The 18,391-nt window shown below is 60.4% G+C and overlaps 1 protein-coding gene across 1 annotated transcript in view; it reads right to left on the bottom strand.

Moving 5' to 3' along the window:
- Positions 1 to 18,391, bottom strand: part of LOC137458158 (hydrocephalus-inducing protein homolog) — a 65,926-nt gene that overhangs the window by 41,166 nt on the left and 6,369 nt on the right. The window contains exons 7-18 of the mRNA XM_068169844.1: positions 17,050 to 17,215; positions 15,584 to 15,683; positions 13,646 to 13,764; positions 12,213 to 12,436; positions 12,019 to 12,086; positions 10,662 to 10,897; positions 9,772 to 9,872; positions 8,899 to 9,034; positions 6,838 to 7,002; positions 5,746 to 5,898; positions 3,996 to 4,234; positions 1,773 to 2,100 (exon numbers count right to left, since the gene is read on the bottom strand). Coding sequence (XP_068025945.1) covers positions 1,773 to 2,100; positions 3,996 to 4,234; positions 5,746 to 5,898; positions 6,838 to 7,002; positions 8,899 to 9,034; positions 9,772 to 9,872; positions 10,662 to 10,897; positions 12,019 to 12,086; positions 12,213 to 12,436; positions 13,646 to 13,764; positions 15,584 to 15,683; positions 17,050 to 17,215 — 2,035 coding nt within the window. The remainder of the gene's footprint in view (positions 1 to 1,772; positions 2,101 to 3,995; positions 4,235 to 5,745; positions 5,899 to 6,837; positions 7,003 to 8,898; positions 9,035 to 9,771; positions 9,873 to 10,661; positions 10,898 to 12,018; positions 12,087 to 12,212; positions 12,437 to 13,645; positions 13,765 to 15,583; positions 15,684 to 17,049; positions 17,216 to 18,391) is intronic.

The following is an 18,391-nucleotide window of genomic DNA, read 5'->3' as shown; positions in this document are numbered from 1 at the left end:
AGAGAGCCCAGTGAAGACTACAAAGATGCTGAGGAGCCTGGAGCACCTCTCTGAGGAGGAAAGGCTGAGAGCTGGAGCTGCTGAGCCTGGAGCATCACAGAATCACACAGAAGCACAGAAGGCTCTGAGCTGGAAGGGACCTCCAAAGGTCTTCTAGTCCAACCCCCTCAAAAAGAAGAGCAGCCCCAGAGCAGATCTTCTTCATGCTCAGCAAGAGCTAAAGGGTGAGGGGCAAGAGGATGGAGCCTGTGACAGGACAAGGGGCACAAACTGGAAGCCAGGAAGCTCCATCTGAGCAGGAAGAGAAAAGTCTTCTCAGCGAGGGTTCTGAGGCCTGGAGCAGCCTGCCCAGAGAGGTTGTGGAGTCTCCTTCTCTGCAGAGACTCCAAACACCCCCTGGACACTGGCAACCTGGCCAACCTGCTGTGGGTGCCCCTGCTGTAGCAGGGGGATTGGGCTGGCTGATCCCCAGAGGTCCCTTCCAACCTCCCCCATGCTGGGATTCTGTGACCCACAGGAACCCCCCCACAGGCAGATGCCTTCAGGTCAAGGAGGGATCACTCCCCACTAGGATGCCTCCTGCCCTCCTTCCCAGAGCTGCTTTGAAAAGAGACCTCCCCAGGACAGAGCTGCCTTGCATGTCCCAGCAAAGTCCTCTCTCAAGCTGGATGGGCTCACAGCCAAGCCTTGCTCTGGACAGCTCCTGGGATCACTTCTCCACTGCTCGCTCTTTCCTCTGCTACAGCACCACAACCCAACTCCTCCCAGAGCTCTTGGCTCTGACTGCAGGGCCAGGCAGGCACAGCTGGCTGCACAGAGCCCCTGCCAGCTTTCCAGGGAGACATTCTCACCACTGCACTCAACAGCTTGGTGCCTTTTGCTCCTCCTCAGCAAAACCTTTGGGCTCAGAACTGCATGGGGACAGCCCCAATACAGCCACCCAGGTGAGCAACGAAGTCTTCTTCAAGCCACTCTTGAGGCAAGCCTTTAGAACACCCTTCAAAACATGAACATCAGCAGGAGCTTCCTCTAGAGCTGTTCCACAGAGAATCATCTCATGGCTTGCCTTGGCTTGGCAGGGACCATTCAAGGTCATCCAGTCCAAGCCCTCTCCACTTCAACCTCTGTGCTGCTGGAGCTCAGCAGTGCACATCAGGCTGCAGCTCCTCTGCAGAGCTGCATTCCCCTGGCAGAAGGCTCCAGGCAGGAGGAGGCCCAGCGACCCATCCAAGGGTGCTGGCAAGACCTGGCTGCCCTTGGCACAGCAGGGCTGGCTGGGAGCCTGGGGCAAGTGTCACTGTTCCCAGGAAAGCAAGTTAAGCTGCCAGTTGCAGTGGTGCCATGGGGATGAACATCCCTGATCAGCAGAGCTGGCACTGGGCTCCTTCCTCTCCTCCAGCACTTGGTGCCAGACAAGGCCTCTGCCCATCTTTGTCTGCAGAGGAGAAATGCTGCAGCTCCAGCCACTGCCTGCCCTGCTGGCTTCCCCCAGACACAGGAAACCTGCCCTCCTGCCTTCCTTTCTGCCTCTGCTCCCAGGCTGTGAGTCACTTCTTCTCTCTGCCCTTCCCTCCTGCCTCAGCACCTGGCACCTTGGCACCTGCCACAGCAGCAGCTGCCTTCAGCCCCTGCTTTGGTAGCAGCAAGTGCTGCAGGATGGAACACAGAGCAGCCCCAGCCACTGATGGTGGCCAGCAAGGAAAGCAGAGGACTCTGCCAGGGGGAACCTGTGGCCTTCAAACACTCTCTTGCTCACATTCTCAGGCCAGTGCCAGGGGGCTGCAGGACAAGTCCCAGGGGAGGTGATCTGATGGGGAAGGCTCAGCCCTTGTGAGGGACCTCACCTGGGGAGTGCTGGAGAAGCCTTCCAGCATCACCTCCATCGTTTGGCCTGGCCTCAGCTCCATCCTCTTGGGCCGAAGCTGAAACACAGGGCAGGCAGCAGGGGGGCCCTGGGAGGAAGCTTTGCCCTTGGTGCTGCTGAGGGAAGGCAGCCAACGGCGCTGGCCAGGCGGGGAGCAACCTCCCACGGTCCAGCGGAGCCGCTGGGTGCGGCGGCCTCGGTTGGTGACCCTGAAGCTGTAACAGCAGGGAGCCAGGCTGCAAGAGGAGCAGAGATGGAAAAGATCAGGAGAGCTGCTACTGCCCAGCACTCACCCAGCTGCTGCTGCTGCTGTCTGACCACACAGCTGGCAATGGAACCACCTCTGAACTGCTGACCTAGCTCAAACCTTCAGCGGGAGCCAGCCCTTGCCTACCCCTGAGCTTCTCCCCACCCAGCAGCAGCTCTGGTTGTGCCCAGCCAGGGAAAGCTTCCTGAAGCACATCCTCTCAGCTGCTGTGGGCAGAGCAGCACCAGCCCCTGCTGCTTCACACTCAGCAGAGTTTTAGCAAAGGGCTGCCTGAGGGTCAGGCTGGATCAGACCCTGAGCTGGCCTGACCTGGCTGCAAGCCCCTATGACAAGAGGGATCTGGAGGTGCTGGAAGGTGTCCAGGGAAGGGCCACGAGGATGAGCAGAGGGCTGGAGCACCTCTCCTATGGGGACAGACTGAAGGAGTTGGGGCTGTTCAGTCTGCAGAAGAGAAGGCTCCCAGGTGACCTCATTGTGGCCTTCCAGGATCTGAAAGGGGCTACAGGAAGGCTGGGGAGGGACTGCTCAGGATCTCAGGCAGTGCTAGGACTAGGGGGAATGGAATGAAGCTGGAGGTGGGGAGATTCAGGCTGGAGGGGAGGAGGAAGTTCTTCCCCATGAGAGTGGTGAAGCCCTGGAATGGGTTGTGCAGGGAGGTGGTTGGGGCCCTGTCCCTGGAGGTGTTTAAGGCCAGGCTGGCTGAGGCTCTGGCCAGGCTGATCTAGTGTGGGGTGTCCCTGCCCATGGCAGGGGGTTGGAACTGGCTGATCCTTGTGGTCCTTTCCAACCCTGACTGATCCTGTGATACTAAGCAGATGGAGGAACAGCTCCAGGCCACTGCAGCTTCCCCTGGGCAGCTGCTGCCTCAGTTGGCTTCCTCTGCAGATGCCAGCGGGGAGCTGCAGGGTGTGGACTCCTCAGGGCCCGCCCGTGGCAGGAGGGTTGGAACCAGATGATCCCTTCCAAACCAAACCATTCTAGGATCCTATCTGGTGGTCAGGGCACCACTGGCTTCGCTGGTGGGGGGCCCTGGCATCCCTTTCATGCCTCCATCCTTTAGGAAGCATCCAACCCTCATCAGCCTCTGCTGACCAGAGCAGCTGGGCTTGTGTTTGAGACAGAGCACTGAGCCTAAGAACATGGATCAGCAGGAGTGTGGCTGAGAGGAGCAGGGCAGCCAGCCCAGCTCTGGCTGCTGAGGAAACAGAGCCACAGCCAGAGATGAACAACCAGAGCCAGACAGAAACCCAAGGGAATGTCCCATGGGAATGGAAGTTCCTTCCTGGAAAGAAAGCCCAAGTGCAGCTGGGCAGACATGGCCACCCTTTGCTCCAGGAAACCCCTCCAGGGATGGGGACTCCAGCACTGCCCTGGGCAGCCTGGGCCAGGCCTTGTCCCTTAGGGGAAGAATTTGTTCCTCATGTCCAACCTAAACCTCCCCTGGAGCACCCTGAGGCCATCTTCTCTCCTCCTATCCCTTGTTCCTTGGGAGAAGAGCCCAACCCCCACCTGGCTCCAGCCTCCTTCCAGGCTCTTGTAGACAGCACTGAGGTCTCCCCTCAGCCTCCTCTTCACCCCCAGTTCCCTCAGCTGCTCCTCCCCAGCCCTGTTCTCCAGAGCCTTCCCCAGCTTTCTTGCCCTGCCCTGGACACGCTCCAGCCCCTCACTGCCCTTCCTGGAGCGAGGAGCCCAAACCTGAGCCCAGGGCTCCGACTGTATCCTCAGCGGTGCCCAGCACAGGGCACAAGCCCTGCCCTGCTCCTGCTGGGCTTCAGCCTGAAGAAGCCCTGGGGCTGCCCTGGAAGAGCCAGGAGCTTCTCCTGGCTGAGCCCCCGGCAGCAGCAGGAGCTGAGGGACACCTACCTGAAGCGAGTGCCCAGGCTGAGCTGCGGAGCCAAGGGCCTGTCGAGGACGATGGTGCTGCCGACGCCGAGCGCCCGCACGGGGATGCCGTAGCCACGGCTGTGCTCCACCAGCAGCTGCACCTCGGCCTGGAACTGCCCCGTGTCGTCCAGCTGGGCTGTGACAGACACAGACACCTGGCCCTCGGCGGGGATCACTCCTCGGCTGGGCTCAACCCTCCAGCACCAGCCTCTGCCAGACTGCAAGACAAGGCAGAGCCCAGCTGAGGCCAGGAGCCACAGCCCTCGGTCCCTTGTGGGCTGGAGGAGCAAGGATGTGAGGGCAACAAACCAGAAGGGCTTCCTTTGCCTGCAGCTGAGCTAGGGGGGCTGCAAGCAGCACCTCTGCAGGAGCTGACACCCCCCCTGTGCCACCCTCCTCTCACAGACTCCCCTCATTAGCCACCACCTCACCAGCCCCAGAGACACTCGGCCTCAAGAGAAGGTTGTTTCCTCCTCCAGCCTCCTTGCAGGGAGTGCTCCCTGGCCAGCAGGACATGCACTGGCATGCAGATCTGCAGCTCCCAAGGCTCCAGCGTGGGGGCAGTGGGACATGCTCCACATTTCAGGGCTGTGCTTGGGACAACAGGCCCTGCTCAGCCCAAACCCTGCAGCATCCCTGGAGAGGTTTTGCCCTTTGGAACAGGAGGCAGCAATGTGCTGGCAGGCTGGGCACGAGCCAAGCACATTGCATTGGGCAGGAGCCAGGGGAAGGCAGCTGGAGTTTCCAGCCTGGCAGCACTGAGCTCTCACAGGACAGCTGCTAGAAATCTCCCTCTTGGAGTTTCCAACTAGCCCTCTTGGCCTCTCACTACAAGTCCTAGTCAAAAGTCTGTCCCCAGCTTTCTTAGAGGCCTCTTGAAGTACTGACAAGCTGCAAGAAGTTGACTTTCCTCCAGCAAATCCCAGGGAGAAGATCAGAGAGTCACAGAATGCTTTGGCATGGAAGGGACCTTCAACTAGTTCCAAGCCCCTGACCTGGGCAGGGACAGCTTCAACTAAAGCAGCTTGCTCAAAGCCCTGTCCTCAGTTCAAAGCTGAAGGACCTGGCATTGCTCAGCCTGGAGAAAAGGAGGCTGAGGGGAGACCTTCTGGCTCTCTACACCTCCCTGAAAGGAGGCTGGAGCCAGGTGGGGTTCAGTCTCTCCTCCCAGGTACAAGCGACAGGACAAGAGGCAATGGCCTCCAGTTGCACCAGGGCAGGTTGAGGGTGGCCATGAGCAACAATTCCTTCCCTTGAGGGCTGCCAAGGCCTGGCCCAGGCTGCCCTAGGCAGGGGTAGAGTCCCCATCCCTGGAGGGGTTTCAAAGCCTTGGAGCTGTGGTGCTGAGGGCCACGGTTCAGTGCTGAGCTGGCAGTGCTGGGCTGAGGCTTGGCCTGGAGGATCTGAAAGGTCTTTTCCAACCCAAGGCATTCTGTGATCCCAGAGCTCCAAACCCATGACTCTCACAGCCAGAGACCTTCCACAAAGGAAAGGGAGAGCTTGGCAACAGGCTCCAGGCTCACTGCTGCTCAAACATCTCCTCAAGCTCTGGGCTCCTGAGGGCTGCCCCAGCTGAACCTGCCCCCACAGCCAGGCTCCTCTGGCCACCTGGGGGTGGAAGATCTTGCTTGCTCTCTCAGGCAGCCAGCTGGAAAGGCTCCAGAGGAGAACTGAGCCCCGGGTGGCCACAGAGCAGCCATTGCCACTGGAAGCCTCTCCAGATACTCACCACCTCTGCCTGGAAGGCTGCAGGGATGGGGCTCTGATTGCAGAGCTGCAGACACCGGGAGGCCTCCTGCAGAACTTGGATGCTGCCAAAATCGAGCTGGCTGGGCTGCACAGAGACAACTGGGCCCTCTCCAGTGCTCACCAAAGAGACCTTCTGCTCCAGGGAGGAGAGAGGAAAAACACCATGGGGAAAGCTGGCAAGGGTCAGACAGCTCTGAGGCTGCTCCTGGATGGGGGAGAGCTCTGCCTGCTGGAAGTTGGCAGTGTTGGAAGCCTGAAGCAGGAGGCCTGCAGCAAGGGTGGGCTCTGGAGGGACCCCAGCTGAAAGCCACAAGCTGCTGTTGTCAGGGGGAAAGAAAGCAGCCTGCCCAGGCTGCAGTCTCTCCAGCAGCTCTCCTTCCTCTGCCCTGTGCCTGCTCCCAGCCCTGCTGCTGCTCAGCCTTGCCCCAAACCACTCTCCCTGGCTTCTGCTGCTGCACAGCCAGGCTTGGGCAGCAGCTTTTGGAACACTCCCAAAGCTACCCCTTGACCAGCAGCCCTAGCTGGCACCAAGCTGGCTCTGCAGAGGAGAGATCATGGAAGCTGCTGCTCTGCTTTGTGCTCTGGGGTAATCCTGGCACCACCTGAGGAACAGAGCTGATGGCAGCACTCCAGCAGCCTTTTGGTCTCTTGAGCCAAAGCAGTGTTCTTGCAGAAGCAGCAAAGAGCACTGGAGGTGGCACCTGGATGCCTTTGCTGCAGCACCTTCTCACTCATTCCAGAGCCAGCCTTTGCTTCAGCAGCACTCTGGGCTGTCCCTGGCTGCTCCTCCCCAAGACCCCCAAGGCAGCAGCAGTTGCTGCTCCTCTCCTAAGAGCAGAGGAGGAGAGGCAGGGACAGTGCTGGCTCCTTCCCCCATCTGCCCTGTCCCCAGGGCACTGCTGTGGCACACACTCTGATCACCCTCCCAGAGGGCACCACGCTGCCTCTCCTCTCCCCCTCACCCAGTGCCAGGGATCCCTGTGGTACAAGCCCCCTTTGCCCTGCAAGAAGCCCTGTACACCTCAGGCTCCAGCAAGCCCTGTGGCACGGAGCAGGCCCCTCCAGCACTCACCAGGGGGTGTCCTGCACGCCCAAAGACGGCCACACGGGCAGGAGTGTGCTGCTCTCCTGGCACCTGGGCCTCCAGGCTCAGTGGCACCTCCACGGAGCTGTGAGGCTGAATGATCCCACAGGGCACGGGGCTGGAGTACAGCACAGCAGCATCCTCCTGGTGCTTCTGGAAGGGGCAGGGGCACAGAAGGGGCTGGGCTGAAAGGGATCTTTCAAGCTCCTCCAGTCCAAGCCCCCTGCACTGAGCAGGGACAGCTGCAACTGGAGCAGACTGCTCAGCACCCCTGACAGCCTGGCCTGGAAAGGTTCCAGGGAGGGGCATCTCTCACCTCCCTGGGCACCCTGGGCAGGCTCTCACCCCCTTCAGAGTGAAAAAATGTCTTCCTCTTATCCAGTCTACATCTCCCTCTCTTAGTTCAAGCCATCCCCTCTCCCAACAGGCTCTGAAAAGCCACCAGAAGCTCTCCCTGGAGCCTTCTCCTCTCCAGGCTCAACAGCCCCAACTCTCCCAGCCTGGCCTCACAGCAGAGGGCTTCCAGGCCTCCCAGCATTGCTGTGGCCTCCTCCAGCCAGTCCCTGAATGTGCTGAGGACTCCAGAGCTGCCCCAGCACTGCAGGGGGGGGTCTCAGCAGAGGGGCAGAACCTCCTCCCTGCCCCTGCTGCCCACTGCTGGGGACCAGCCCAGGGCACAGCTGGCTCTGGGCTGGTACTGCACAATGCCAGCCCAGGAGCAGCTTGGCAGCCCTCAGTATCCTCAGGGGCTTCTCCATAGGGCTGCTCTCCAGCCTGGGTTGATCCTGGCAATCAAAGGTTACTGCAGAGGGAACTTGTAGAAAAATGTCAACCCTTAAGGTGTCCACAGCAGCAACTCACAAAGAGTTTGAAATCCCTGGCAGGAAGGCACAGAATGAAAGGCAAGACTTGGATGGCCTCAGCATCCTCAGGGGGTCCCAAAGCTGCTGCACTCACAACTCTCCCTGCTTGGGCTGGCAGAGCAGCTTCTCACCACCCTCTGAGTTCTCCTGCAGGACAGCACCCCAGAGCCAGAGCGCAAACTGCTTCCCAAAGAGCTGCCTACACTTGTCTCAATTGCTGCCTAAAGTTGATCCTCAGGAAGGTTCCCATTTCCCTGCTTCCTGAGCTTACATTTGGGCAGCTGAGAGAGACTGAATCTTGGCTCTCTTGATGGGACTCAACAAAGGTAAAATCACCTTTGCTGCTTGCCCAGGCAATAGCTGATGTGTATTGGGAGCAGCCACTGGGATGCCTCTCAGGAAGGTGCAGAGATAAGCAGACTGCAGCTGTCCTGGAAACGGGCAGAGGCCACTGCTATCCCTGCTCTCTGGAACACACACCTCTGAAAAGCTGTGCAACAGATCTGAGCAACTACTGGCTCAGGAGAAGGCCAAGGCAGGAGGAGGGAAAGACAGGAGAAGGCCAAGGCAGGAGGAGGCCAAGGCAGGAGGAGGCCAAGGCAGGAGGAGGCCAAGGCAGGAGGAGGCCAAGGCAGCAGGCAGGACAATGCTGCTCTGAAGGAAAACGGAGAGCATACCAGGAGAGGGAAAATGACAGAGACCCTGGAAGAAGCAGACCAAAAGGAACCCTCTCTCCATGTCCTAAGTTGTGCCTGCTACAACTCATGGAGCTGAAGAGGCTGCTCAGAGGACAGCAATGACCTCTCCTCTACAGCCAAAGCTGCAGCACCCTTCCTCCACAGACCCAAACTGTCTTGGGGGGTGAGGGGGGTGCCAATAGAATTCCTCTTCTCTCTCTCCCTATTTTCTCTCTCTCTCCCCTTCTGATCCATCCACTTTATTTGTGTACTACATAGCCTAGCTGTTGCTATTTTGGCCTCCTCTGTGCCTCTAATTTCCTAACACAGGAATATTCACAAGAACTGAGGCTCTTTCCCTCTCCAGACCAAGACAGTGGGTTCCTGTTCCCAGCAAACCTGTAGGATGGACTGGAAAGCATCAAGGTCTCTCTCTCCCAAAGGCCTTTTCTCCCCAGCACAGCCTGGCTGAGCCCTGGGGGCAGGAGGTGGGTGGGGGTGATGCCAACCTGAGGCAGCAGTGCATAGCAGCCTGGCAGGTCGCTGTCGTTCACCAGGGGCAGCAGCTGCTGGGCAGGGAGCTGCAGGTAGCAGCGGCCGAAGGTCACCACGGGCTTGGGCACTCGCAGAGCAGGAACCACACACCTGGGCAGAGAGAGGGCCAGAGGCAATGGAGACACTGGCAGAGGAGAGGCTGCTTGACCCCTCATGTGGCATGGAAGGGAGCAGGACACAGCTGCCTAGAGCAGAGTGGCTGCAAATTGCCACCAGCAGCCTGGCCTGGATCAGCAACCCCGTGGCCAGCAGGAGCAGGGCAGGGATCGGCCCCCTGGGCTCAGCACTGCTGAGGCCACCCCTCACATCCTGGCAGCAGTTTAGGGCCCCTCCAAGAAGGGCCTTGAGGGGCTGGAGCGGGTCCAGAGAAGGGCAACACAGCTGGGGAAGGGTCTGGAGAACAGGGCTGGACAGGAGCAGAGCTGCTGGGAGCAACTGGCGGCGTTTAGCCTGCAGCAAAGGAGGCAGAGCAGAGCCCTCCTGGCTCTCCACATGTCCCTGAAAGGAGGCTGGAGCCAGCTGGGGCTTGGGCTCTGCTCCCCAGGAACGAGTGACAGCACAAGAGAAATGGCCCCAGGCTGTGCCAGGGGAGGGGCAGTGCCAAGCAGCCACAGAATTGCTGTGTCCTTTAGGAAAAGGCTCAGGGCCAGGCCTGGCCATTCTGGGATGATGCTCCTCCAGGGGGCTGCCTGCAAGCCCTGCTGCTCCCAGCTCTGCCTGGGCAGAACCAGCTCATGATGCAAGGCTCCTCCTGTGGAGCTGGAGCCAGCAAACCACATGCAAGGGGCTGGATGCACCAAGAGACCCTGCAAGGAAAGTGCTGGTACCTGGCTGTGAGGGGCAGGGACAGCAGCTCCTGGCCCACACCATCCACATCCACCACCAGAGCCAGCTCATACAAGCCCTGGGTGTTGGAGCACAGGGTGACCTGGGGGGAGAGCAAAGCCCCAAACACTTCAGCACCCCCACAGCTGCTGCCTTTCCATTCCCAGGCCATGGGAAGCAAGGGAGGCCTTGGCCCTGGTGCTGCTCCATCTGCAGAGCACAGGCCCTGGCAGCACCACAAGGCTGCTGGCAAGAGCTGCTTGCAGAAGTGCCTGTGGCAGCTCCCAGGCCATGGGTGAGAGGAATGCAGGCCCCAGCAGGCTGCCACTCAGCACTGCATGGCCAGGGAACAGCAGCAGTGCAGGGCAGAGCTGCTGCCTCCAGCAGAACCACTGCAGCTGTGCAGGGGGAAGCTGCTGCAGAAGCTTGGCCCAGCAGAACCTGCTCAGCTCACAGCCACCACAGCTTCTGCAGTCCCCCTGCAGAGCACTGCAGGGAATCCAACTCATCCTGCCCACAGCACAGGAGGAAGAAGAGCAGGCAGAGAAGCTAACTGCTTCCTCCAGCCACATCTCTCCCTGCAACAGCCTCCTGCTGCCCTCAGCCTTCCTCTGCCCAGCTGCAGGCCAAGGAATCAGCCTAAGCAGCTCTGAAAGCCTCAGCAGTGGCTTCTGGCCTGGAGCCTGGGGGGCAGGAGCTGCAGCTTCTGCCTGCAGGCTCCAAAGGCTGCTCCAAAGGCAAGTCCCAGAGCAGCACAGCTCCCAACAGCCCAGCCCTGCTGCAGGGCTCTGCCTGGCCTCCCCCTCCCAGCCAGCAGCACTGAAGCCCTCTCCCAGAGCAGGGCAGCCTCAGCCCCAGCTGCTGAAGCCCCTCTGGCCCCACTGCTCCCTACCTGGATGTCCTGGAAGCTCAGGGCAGGGATGGTGCCTCTGCCAGGGCTGATGGTGAACTCACAGGGCCTGAGGCACCTCCTGGCTCTCTTCTTCCAGGAGGGCAGAGAGTTGTCCAGCACCTGGGCAGTGCTGGGCACGCTGGGCTCTGCCACACCGTCCCCGGGCACACGGAGGGTGAAGGCCACAGGCACCAGGGAGGTGTTGGTCAGGCGACAGAACAGGCTGTGAGGGAAGCCTAGGAGAAAGGACACAGCTCTGCACCTCTGCACACAGCTCCTCTGCCTCCTGCAGGCAATCTCCTGACATGCTCAGGCTGCCCTTGGCCTCTGGCTCTCTTCCCTCTGAGCTGCAGCTGCCGCGGAAGCCAAGCAGCTCTGTGCTGGCACTGCTGGGGGACAACAAGTTCCCCATCGGGCAGCCAGGGGCCCTCCTGGCCAAGAAGGCCAAGGCTGCTCTCAGCAGAGGGTGGCCAGCAGGGCACAGCAAGCACCAGGAGCCTGCAGCTGCAAAGGCCTTCTCCAGGCCAGCAGCTGGAGAGGACTCTTCTCCTCTTGGATCCCAGGCTGCTGCCTGCTGGCAGCCCTCTGGCTTTGTCTGCTCACAAGGAAGCCAAGAGACAGGGCAGGGATGGAGGGAGGGGAGGCTGCAGCTCAGCAAGGGCCAGCACTTCTCTTAGCCAAGTCCCTCAGCAGGAGGAAAACAGAGAGGCATCCTGGCCAGGCTGAGCACAGCTCTTCAGTCAGCCCAGAACTGGCTTCCCAGGCAGAGCTGAGAGCCCCTCAGGGAAAAGCCTTCTGGGAGCCTGAGCTGAAGCAGCAGAACCTGCAGCTCAGTGCTCAGGCAGCAGAGCTGGGCCTCTGCTGGGCAAGGAGAAGGAGCCCAGGGCTCTGAGCACACCAGGGCCTGAGGCAGAGCTCTTTCTTGGCCACATTCCCTGGCACTGACAACCAGTGGCCCTCCCAGCACCAAGCAACATCTCACCCTGCAGCTCAGGGGGGAAATGGTCTCCAAGCCTGGCAACATTGACCCACAGCAGCTATGGGCTGGGCCAGAGCTTCAACTCCCTGCTCCTGCAGTCCCAGCCCCTGGGCCCTGCTGGGGCTCTCACAGCCATCCTGCTGCCAAGGACTGGCAGCCTGGGGCTGATCAGACCATCAGGGACCCCACAAGACCCTGCTCTGCCAGTCCTTTGGGCCTCTGTGCCCTCAGGACGGCAAAGCCCTGCCCAGGCAGCCTGCAGCCCTGCTTGAACCTCCTGCAGGCTGCTCTGGAGGGCCACCAGTGCTGGAGGCTCTGAGGCTGCACTCTGGGGCTGCAGAGCCCTCGGGCTGTGCTCCAAGGCCAGGCCACACTCACCATAGGAGACGTCCCCGAAGCGCAGGCAAGGGACATCGAAGCGCAGAGGGGGTGCAGAGACACAGCCCCTGGGGGGACACAGCAGAGGAGGCCTTGGCTTGGCTGCAGAGCACTGCAGAGCCTGCAGCTTGCACTGCTGCTGGCAGGCTGCAAAGCTGCTCTCACAGCACAGGGGGCTGCACTCAGCCTCTCACCTGACAGTCAAGGTCACAGGCTCAGGGGATCCTTCCACACTGAACCTGAATTCCTCTGTGAAGTGCCCCAGGACAGGGGGACAGAAGCAGACCTGGATGACTTGGAACTCATCTGGCAAGAGAAGGCCCTGACAGGGGGAGAAGCTGAAGCAGGGGCCCAGAGCTGTAGTTGGAGGGACCAAGCTGAAGGAGGCATGGATGGCTCCTTTGTTGTGCAGGATCACCTGCAAGACAGCCAATGGAAACCCCTAAGGAACTTTCTTTCCTTCCAGGAGGCTGATTTGTGTCCTGCCCAAGCACCTCCCTGCAGGGTTACACCCCCCTTGATGGGGGCTGAAAAGAGCCCAGCCCCAGCTGCTCTGGCTGGGCAGAGAGAGACTTGGCTTTCCCCCTCCCAGGAGGAGGGGTCCCCTGGCTCCAAGGGGCTCTATGCCACTGCCCCTCCCTGCCCAGCAAGCCTTGCTAGGCAGGGCAGAGCTCTGCTCCTGCTCTCTCTTTCCCCTGCACAGCCACTGCTGCACAGAAGGCTCCCCAGGGCTGCTGCATCCCCCCCCCTGCTGCTCCCTGCTGCATCCACACCTCCTGAAGAGCTGCAGCCACTGGCACCAAGGGAATCCAGTGCCAGCTGGGGCTGCCTTTGGATGCTTTGCCCCTGCCCTTCACCCTATCCCTTTGGAACCTGCCCTGTTACTGATACATAGAGATAGATAAAATTACCTTTTTTCACTCCCAAACAGATTCCAGACCATTTTTTCCCTGATCTTACCTCTCCTTTCTCCTGCCTGATTTGCTTTACCTTACCAGGAAAGGGAAAGGGAAAGGGGGAGGGAATCTCAATCGGTTTCCATTTGGGCTTTTGGCCTGCAGGTCCAGCCCAGAGCAGCACAAGCTGACAGCTGGCAAAGGCAGAGGATGCTGCCTGCTGCTGCTTGGCAGAAGCCAAAGGGAAGTTCAGCCTTTGGGGCTTTGATGCCAAGCAGCCAGGACTTCATAGAATGGATCCTGGAATGGCTTGGTTGGAAGGGACCTTCCAGCTCATCCAGTTCCAACCCCCCCCATAGGCAGAGACCCCTCCCACCAGCCCAGGCTGCTCCAGGCCTCATCCAGCCTGCTCCTGAACACTTCCAGGGAGGGGGCAGCCACAGCCTCCCTGGGCAGCCTGTGCCAGGCTCTCCCTCCTCTCACTCTAAAGAATCTTCCTAGTTTCCAGTCTCAAGCTGCCCTCCCCAAGCTTCACCCCATTCCCTCTCCTCCTCTCCCCCAGCCCTTGGCCAAAGTCCCTCCCCAGCTCTCCTGGAGCTACTTCAGCTCCTGGAAGGCTGCTCTGAGCTCTCCCTGGAGCCTTCTCTTCCCCAGCCTGAACAGCCCCAGCTCCCACAGCCTGTCTCCATAGTAGGACTTCCCCCCAAGCCCTGCCAGCCCCTGCTGCTCACCTCAGACTTGCTGCTGGATCCAACCAACACCTGCCCAAGGTCCAGCTGCTCAAGGCTGAAGCAGAGCCAGGGCCCTCGGCCTTCCCCTTGGATGTGCAGAGGCAGCCTGGCCTCACGGCCTGGGGAGAGAGTTCCATTGGATGACTCCTTGAGGCCCTGAGGTGGGAAGGGACCTTCCAAGGGCAGCCAGCCCAAGCAGCAGCACTCAGCAGAACAGCTGCAGGCACAGCAGCTGGCTCTGAGCCCCAAGCAACCTGACCTGAAGGGGTTCCAGCAGTGGGGCACCTACCCCTCCCTGGGCAACTGGGGCCAGGCTCTCACCACCCTCAGTGTCAAACATGCTCAAGGTCTGAGGAGGTCAGCCAAGGGGCTTGGAGGAATCAAGGAGCAAAATTAATTGACTCCTTGGTTTCTTTCAACTCACAGGGACCTTGATTCTGGGACAGTTTCCACCCTGGCAGCACAGGGGACCCGCTGCTTTGGAATGCTCATCTGCCACAGAATGGCTGCAAGAAGTGAAGCTCTCCTGAAGGCCCAGCAGGGTCTGTCAAGAGCAGGCTTCTCTCTCCCAAGACAGAGCATTTGCTCAGCTCTGCCTCCTGGAGCCCCAGAGCAGCTCAAGGGCTGTGTGCAAGTAGCTCTCTTATTGCTCTGCAATGCAAAACCTCTCCTGGCACAAGCCCTGGAGATCCACCCCTGCTGTAGAGGGATGGACATCTCCCTCAGCAGAGCAGAAAGCCCAGAGCCAGCAGCTCAGCACTGGCAACTTTGTGAAGCAAGAATTGCCTTGCCCAGCTCTGACAAGTGCAGCTGGGGCAGGAAGACATTTTGGGAACACAAGGCCTGGGCTCACACTGGAGGTGGCACTGGCCAAGGGAACCAGGCCCAATTCCTGGGCAAGTCAAAAGCTGTTCCCTGCCATCTGTGTCCCTTGGCTTGGGGCAGGAAGGAAATCAACAGAGCAGCAGAGCAGGGTTGGTGCTTTCAGCACCCTCCAAGAGTGGGAGCTGGGCTGCTGGACCTCCATGAGCTCTGGAGGTGAGGACACCCATCAGATTCCGTGGAGAAAGCCTGGCAGCGAGCTCCCACCCTTGAGACACAGCCTGAGCAGCACCCTGCAGAGATGGAGAGGAAGGACAAGGAAGCCTGAACCTGGCTACAAGCACTCCCTGCCCTGGGCTAGCACAGCACAGCCACCACCTCTGGAAGGGCAGAGCTGGTGTCACTCAGGGGGCAGTGCTGGCTGCTGCCACCAACAGCCTGAGCACCCTGCAGGGAGACAGCAGCGGCACAGAGCTCATCCAGCAGGCTGCTGGGGCTCAGCTTGCCAGGGAGAGACCTCCTGCTGAGCAGAGCAAGCCCTGAGCAACGCCACCCAGGGGAAGCACAGCCTCAGAGCTGCCAGGAGACACTTCCCAGGCAGGGAGAAGCACCTGCTGGCCAGAGATGCTCCTTTGGAGGGCACCCTGCATTCAGCAGGGTTCCCCACCTAAGCGCTGGCAGTAGCTGACCAGTGGGAGGAGATCCAGGGGCTGGCAGCACTCTGGAACTCAGCTCCTACCACCTCAGGAGCCCCAGGATGCCTCCAGGCTATGAGGACTCCTCTTGGAGGGAAACAGGCTAGAGGGGCTTAGGGGCTGCTGTGTTCTGTAGCTCCTTGGCCTTCACAGACACCTCCCAGCAGAGCAAAGGCTGGCAAACCCATGGCAGGAAACCTCAGCCCTTCCCTGCCTCACATGTTCTGGACTCAGTGGTCCAGAGGCAGTGTCCTGAGCCCTGGCCTTGGACAGCAGAGCAGCTGGGAGCCACAGGGACAGCAGGCACGGGTCCTGTTGGCCACTGACCCTTCCTAGCAACTCGAGCAGGAGCCAGGGGGCTGGAAGGTTGCTTGTGCCTGGCCTGCAGCCTGGGGCAGAGAGCAGCAGAATGGAGCTGTACCTGAGATGTCACAGTAGAACTTGGCTTCATAGACTCTGGCTGCCTGGGGCTTAAAGGTCACCTGGATCTCAGCTGAGGAGTTTGGCCACACCTCTCCCTCCTAGAAGAGAGGATGGCAGCAAACCATTGATCACCAAAGCTTCCAGCTCATGTTTGCAGCCACAGCCCTGCAGCCCTTCTTCAGAGCACCAAGGGAGAGCGAGGAGCAAGCACCACATGTGCTGGGCTGGGGGAGGAGAGACAGGCACAGGCAGAGCTCTGCAAGGGAACCTGCTCCAGAGGGGAGGGAAGCCTGGGAAACCAAGAGACTGAGAAGGCTGGACAGGGCAGAAGGGCAGAGAGCCATGGAGCAGCCCACTTCTAAGTCACTCCTAGAGCACAGTGTGGCACATCCCCAGAGCCAGTGAGGAAAGGTTTCCACTCCCAAGGCTTGAGGCCAGGCTGCACTTGGTGTCCCTCCATCATTACCAGGAGCACCAGGACTCAGTGCTGTGGGCAGCCAGACTGCTGCCCCTCACAAGCTGGAGAGCAGGTTCAGCTGCTTGTGGAGACACAGTGCAGCTGTCACCAAGCAGGAGCCCCCAACACACTCCCAAAGCAGCCCTGACACACCACAGGATGCTGCTCACCTCCCACTGCCTCCAACATCCCTACTGCTCTGCAACAACCTCCTGCTCCCATCCTGCTGCTGCCAGCTGCTGTGCTGGGACAGCGCAGTGGTGCTGCTGCTGCTGGCTCTCAGCCTTCCATGGGCTCCAGGAGGAAGCAGCAAGAGCAGCTGAGCCCTTCCTTCACACTCATTTCACCTCTCTGCATAGAAAGAAGAGGTTGGGATTCCTGCAGGCTTTACTCCCAGATGAGATGCTGCTCAGACAGCAGCATTCTCCAGCTCAGACCATGCTCTCCCTCCGAGTCAGGGCTCTGGTTGGTGGCAGGATGTGGCCTTGGGCTCCCAGAACCAGCAGCAAGCCCTTCTCTGTACCTAGGGGCACCACAACTCCCAGAGCCCCTTTCAACCTGCCAGCCTGGGGCCCAGGCTCACAGGTGACACTGGCAGGGAGACTCAGAGCTGGTGGAAGCCCGGCTTCCAGGAGGGGATTGCTATTGCCATAACTCAGCTGCCCTTTGCCTCCTCTCCTTCCCTTCTTCAGGTGGTTTGGGACCTGCAGTGCTCTAACAGCCTCTGGGCAGCCCCCGAGCCACACGGAGGGGATGTCCTTGCAGCTAACACCGCAGAGCCCTCTGAGGGCTGGAAGGACACCGAGGCAGTGCCCTTCTTTTGCTCAGCTGCCAGCAGGCTCTCGCTGCCTGCCAGGGCCCTGCAGCTCACCAAGGCTTTGTGCACCAAGCCCTGCCAGCTCCACTCCCTCTGCGGGAGCTGGGGGCAGGATCTGCCAAGGGACCTCCCCAGGGAGGAGGAGGAGGAGGAGGAGGAGGAGGAAGGAGGGCTCTCAGCTGCGGCTCACCAGCGGCTCGATGGTGAAGATCTCCTCAGAGCGGCACAGCAGGGACTCTCCTTGCGCCTTCGCCCTCTGCTGCTGGAAGATGCGGGGGAGCCGGGAACGGCGTCCCTGGGGCGCAGGCTGCTTCCTGGGCTCCAGGGGGGGACGCGGCTTGAACTGCCCCCACAGCCTGCAGCCCAGAGACAAAGCCCAGCAGACAAGGGCATCACCAGCAGCTCTGCAGAGGCTCTGGCAGAAGCGCTCGGGGAGGCACAGCAGCGGCACAGCAAGGGGCTGCCCCCGAGCCCCCGGCTCCCAGCCCACGATCCCTGCCTCTTCCCTGGCCACTCGCACTCCCTGCTTGCAAGCTCGGAAGAGCTTTGTGAAAGGCAGCAGCCCCCCGGGAGCCTTCCTGCTTCACAGCCACTGCCACAGCTGATGGAGGCTCCAACAACAGCCTCGAGTGGCTCTTCCTCCCCTGGAGCTGCTCAGGGCTGCTCTTTGCACAGCCTGAGCTTGCACAGCAGCCACACACTGGGCAAGGAAAAGCACTGAGCGAGGGGAACCTGGGGCTGGCCTCTAGGGCCTGCCTGGCCCAACCACACTGAACTTGACTTGCTCAGAAGCCCCTGAAGAGCACTCCAGCTGAAGGCACTTTCCTCCCCAGCTGTGGCTTCAGACTAACTCCAGATCCCTCCATGCACCTGGGGCTGGAAAGTCACCCAAGGCTTCCCGGGATCCCCCAGGCTTTGCAGTGTGCTTTCCAGCTCAGCCCCTGGGCTCCAGCTCTTCCTCTGCTGCCTGAGGTGGCAATTTCCAAGCTTCACCACAGGCAGCCTTTGGAGAGCCTGCCCCATCTCCCACCACCACAAAGACACAGGTGCTGAAACTCAACTGGACTTCTAAGTCCTGCCTTGCTCCACCCTCCCTGCAGAACCCTCCACCTCCCAGCTCTGCTCAGCCTCCAAGGCAGGGTGGAAATAGCTCCTGGTGCTGGAAACTGGGACACCAGCAGGCAGTTAACAGCCTGCAGCAGGATAGCCTCAACCTTCTGGGCCCCTGAAGCATTCTGCCCTGCACAGGGCTGGGAAAGGAGCCTGCCAGCTTGTGCCAGCTGCAGCAGGAGAAGCTGCAGCGAGTAGCAGCAGAGTTGTGCTGCATGCAGCTGTGCTCAGTGCTGCTACTCAGTGCAGCCCAGCACTGAGACTTGCCTCAGCCTCATGGTCCCTCTGGAGCCCAGAGATCTCTGGGCCTCAGTGCTTTGTGGCCCCCACAAGTCAGTTTGCTCTCTGAGGAAATCCAGGCCCTGCAGTTCCTCCCCAAGACACCATCCTCAGCTGGAGTGTGGATGCAGCTGGGAAGGGAA

This window comes from Melanerpes formicivorus, unplaced genomic scaffold (assembly GCF_026170545.1).
Source record: "Melanerpes formicivorus ecotype bairdi unplaced genomic scaffold, bMelFor1.0.p_v2 SCAF_228, whole genome shotgun sequence".
Classification (NCBI taxonomy): domain Eukaryota; kingdom Metazoa; phylum Chordata; class Aves; order Piciformes; family Picidae; genus Melanerpes; species Melanerpes formicivorus.
The sequence above is the reverse complement of the archived record's forward strand: the minus strand, read 5'-3'. Positions and strand labels throughout refer to the sequence as shown.